The sequence below is a fragment of the Pelophylax lessonae genome (assembly GCF_965119305.1).
Source record: "Pelophylax lessonae genome assembly, chromosome: 2".
In the NCBI taxonomy this organism is placed as follows: Eukaryota; Metazoa; Chordata; class Amphibia; order Anura; family Ranidae; genus Pelophylax; species Pelophylax lessonae.
The window spans coordinates 81046117-81048387 of record NC_138769.1 but is presented as its reverse complement, the minus strand read 5'-3'; the positions used below and the strand labels follow the sequence as shown (position 1 = coordinate 81048387).

Here is a 2271-nt window from a genome sequence, read left to right as displayed (position 1 = left end):
TCAAACACCATATTCCCTTCCCACACTCTGTAATAAAAAGTTATAACCCCCCAAAACAAAAAAATAATAAAAACAATAATAAAAACCCCTCCAAAAATCCACATCATGTCCAAAAGGCCAACAAGGAGAGGCAGATGCTCACAGGCCATTACAAAAGGGCAAGCAGCCTCTGCATTCAAAGTGAAAAGTGGTGGTTGCTGACATGGTGCATCCTCTGCAGGCGGGGCTTGTTTGTTCTTTTTTTCCGGTTTTGGCCATGTTATTGAGGCACAACATGCAGAAGAGTTGGTGGAGGAGTTTGATCGGTAGCGGGAGCGGAGAGCGGACAGCAGGGAGCTCGAAGGCAGCAGCCCCCCACCGCCGGCCTGAGTTACCATCAACACCCGGGGAAGGAACAGCGAGCCACACCGCCGGCCCGAAGTCACCATCTCTGATAGGCAACTAGAAAAATAAAACCAAAATCTCTAAAAAGCCACCATGAGCAGCGACGTGGAAACACAGCAGCAGCCAGCCGCCTTGGAAAACAAGTCCGGCCCGGAACCGGCGGCCACTGTGGGGGAGAAGAAGGTCATCCCAACCAAGGTTTTGGGCACAGTAAAATGGTTTAATGTGCGTAACAGATATGGGTTTATTAACAGGAATGACACCAAGGAAGATGTCTTTGTACACCAGACTGCCATTAAGAAGAACAATCCAAGGAAGTATCTTTGCAGTGTGGGAGATGGAGAAACAGTAGAATTTGATGTAGTGGAAGGAGAAAAGGGTGCAGAGGCAGCTAATGTAACTGGTCCTGGTGAAGTTCCAGTCCAAGGCAGCAAATATGCAGCAGATTGCAATTACAGGCACTTTCCACATCATAGAGGTCCTCCACGCAATTACCAGCAAAACTACCAAAATGAGGGAGGAGAAAAGCCAGAAGTAACTGAAGGAGCAGCAGATGGAGAGGGTGCTAATCAACAACGCCCTTACCGGAGGTGTCGCTACCCACCATACTACTACAGGAGACCGTATGAGCAAAGGCCACAGTATACAAACCCCCCACCACTGCAGGGTGAAGGCGCAGAGGGATCAGACAACCAAGGTACAGGAGACCAAGCCAGACCAGTGCGACAGAATAATATGTACACAGGATTTATACCAAGATTCCGCAGGGGACCACCTCGTCAGCGACAGTCCAGGAAAGATGAAAATGAGGAAGACAAAGAAAATCAGGGTGAAGGAACCCAGAGTCAGCAACCACCTCAACGCCGGTACCGCCGTAATTTCAACTACAGACGCAGACGCCCAGAAAACCCTAAACCACAAGATGGTAAAGAGACCAAGGCAGCCGAAACATCAGCAGAAAACACGTCCGCTCCCGAGGCTGAGCAGGGCGGGGCTGGGTAAAATACCGGCTTACCACCTCTACCACCATCCGGTTTTGTCATCATAAAGTCAAGATTGAAAATTCCAGCAATAAGAAATTGAACAAAGAATCGGAACTGAAGACCTTAAGTGCTTGCTTTTTGCTGTTGACCAGATAATGTCCTCCTGCATGATTTCTTGCAGGGACGGGGTTTTATTTTTTATCTAAAGTCTCCTTTTGGGAATGAGAATTTTTTTAAAACATATTCTTTCGCAATCTACCTGTAAAAGGTTTTTAAATTGTTTCTTATCTGGTCAAACCAAGGATTTTTAAGAACCTCATTTTTAATTTGTAATAAACGTACACCTGATTTTTTTCAACGTCAACAAATTGCAAGCATCTGTTAATAAAGGTCTGAACATAAAAAAAAGAAGAGTTGGTGGAGTGGATAACTAAGCCATTCTTAATGGACATTCAGTGCTGCTGGGGGTTTTTGTGACGGATAAAAGAGTGCGTCTGTCCGCAGACTCTTTTGACCGGCTGATATTTATAAAAATGATTCAGTCCTGGATCAACAGCAGCTATAAAGCCCCTGATGCTGATGTAACTGTTTGAATTTGCTAGGGATCTGGGATCCCTTGAAGACTACCTATGCTGCCTATCCTATTCCTGAATCTTGATTATGCAAGCTTCCAAAAATGTTTTTGGTTCATGGCACCACCAACACACAAGGCCCAATTTTTCTGCACTGGTATCACAGGTGCATGTAATTTCAATGTTTGTTTCTAATTTTTAGCAGCATGGCCCATTCCTGCACCCAGCAAGAGTAACTGTGAGGGGTTACAGTGTTCAGTCACCACCAATACCCAAGGCCCAATTTTTCTGCACCTGTGTGACAAGTAAATGCAGGGCCTGTTCCTGTGCCC

The 2271-nt window shown here is 45.9% G+C and overlaps 1 protein-coding gene across 1 annotated transcript; it reads left to right on the top strand.

Annotated features, from left to right (window-relative positions):
• Positions 1-296: 296 nt before the first annotated feature.
• On the top strand, positions 297-1778 carry LOC309545697 (Y-box-binding protein 1-like). The gene has a single exon (XM_082245033.1). It carries the CDS (start codon positions 478-480, stop codon positions 1384-1386), a length of 909 nt encoding a protein of 302 aa, XP_082101159.1. The 5' UTR covers positions 297-477; the 3' UTR covers positions 1387-1778.
• Positions 1779-2271: the final 493 nt, after the last annotated feature.

Bases quoted from the DNA above. Each gene is read 5' to 3' on its own strand.
- LOC309545697 (XM_082245033.1), top strand. From the start codon at position 478: ATGAGCAGCGACGTGGAAACACAGCAGCAGCCAGCCGCCTTGGAAAAC.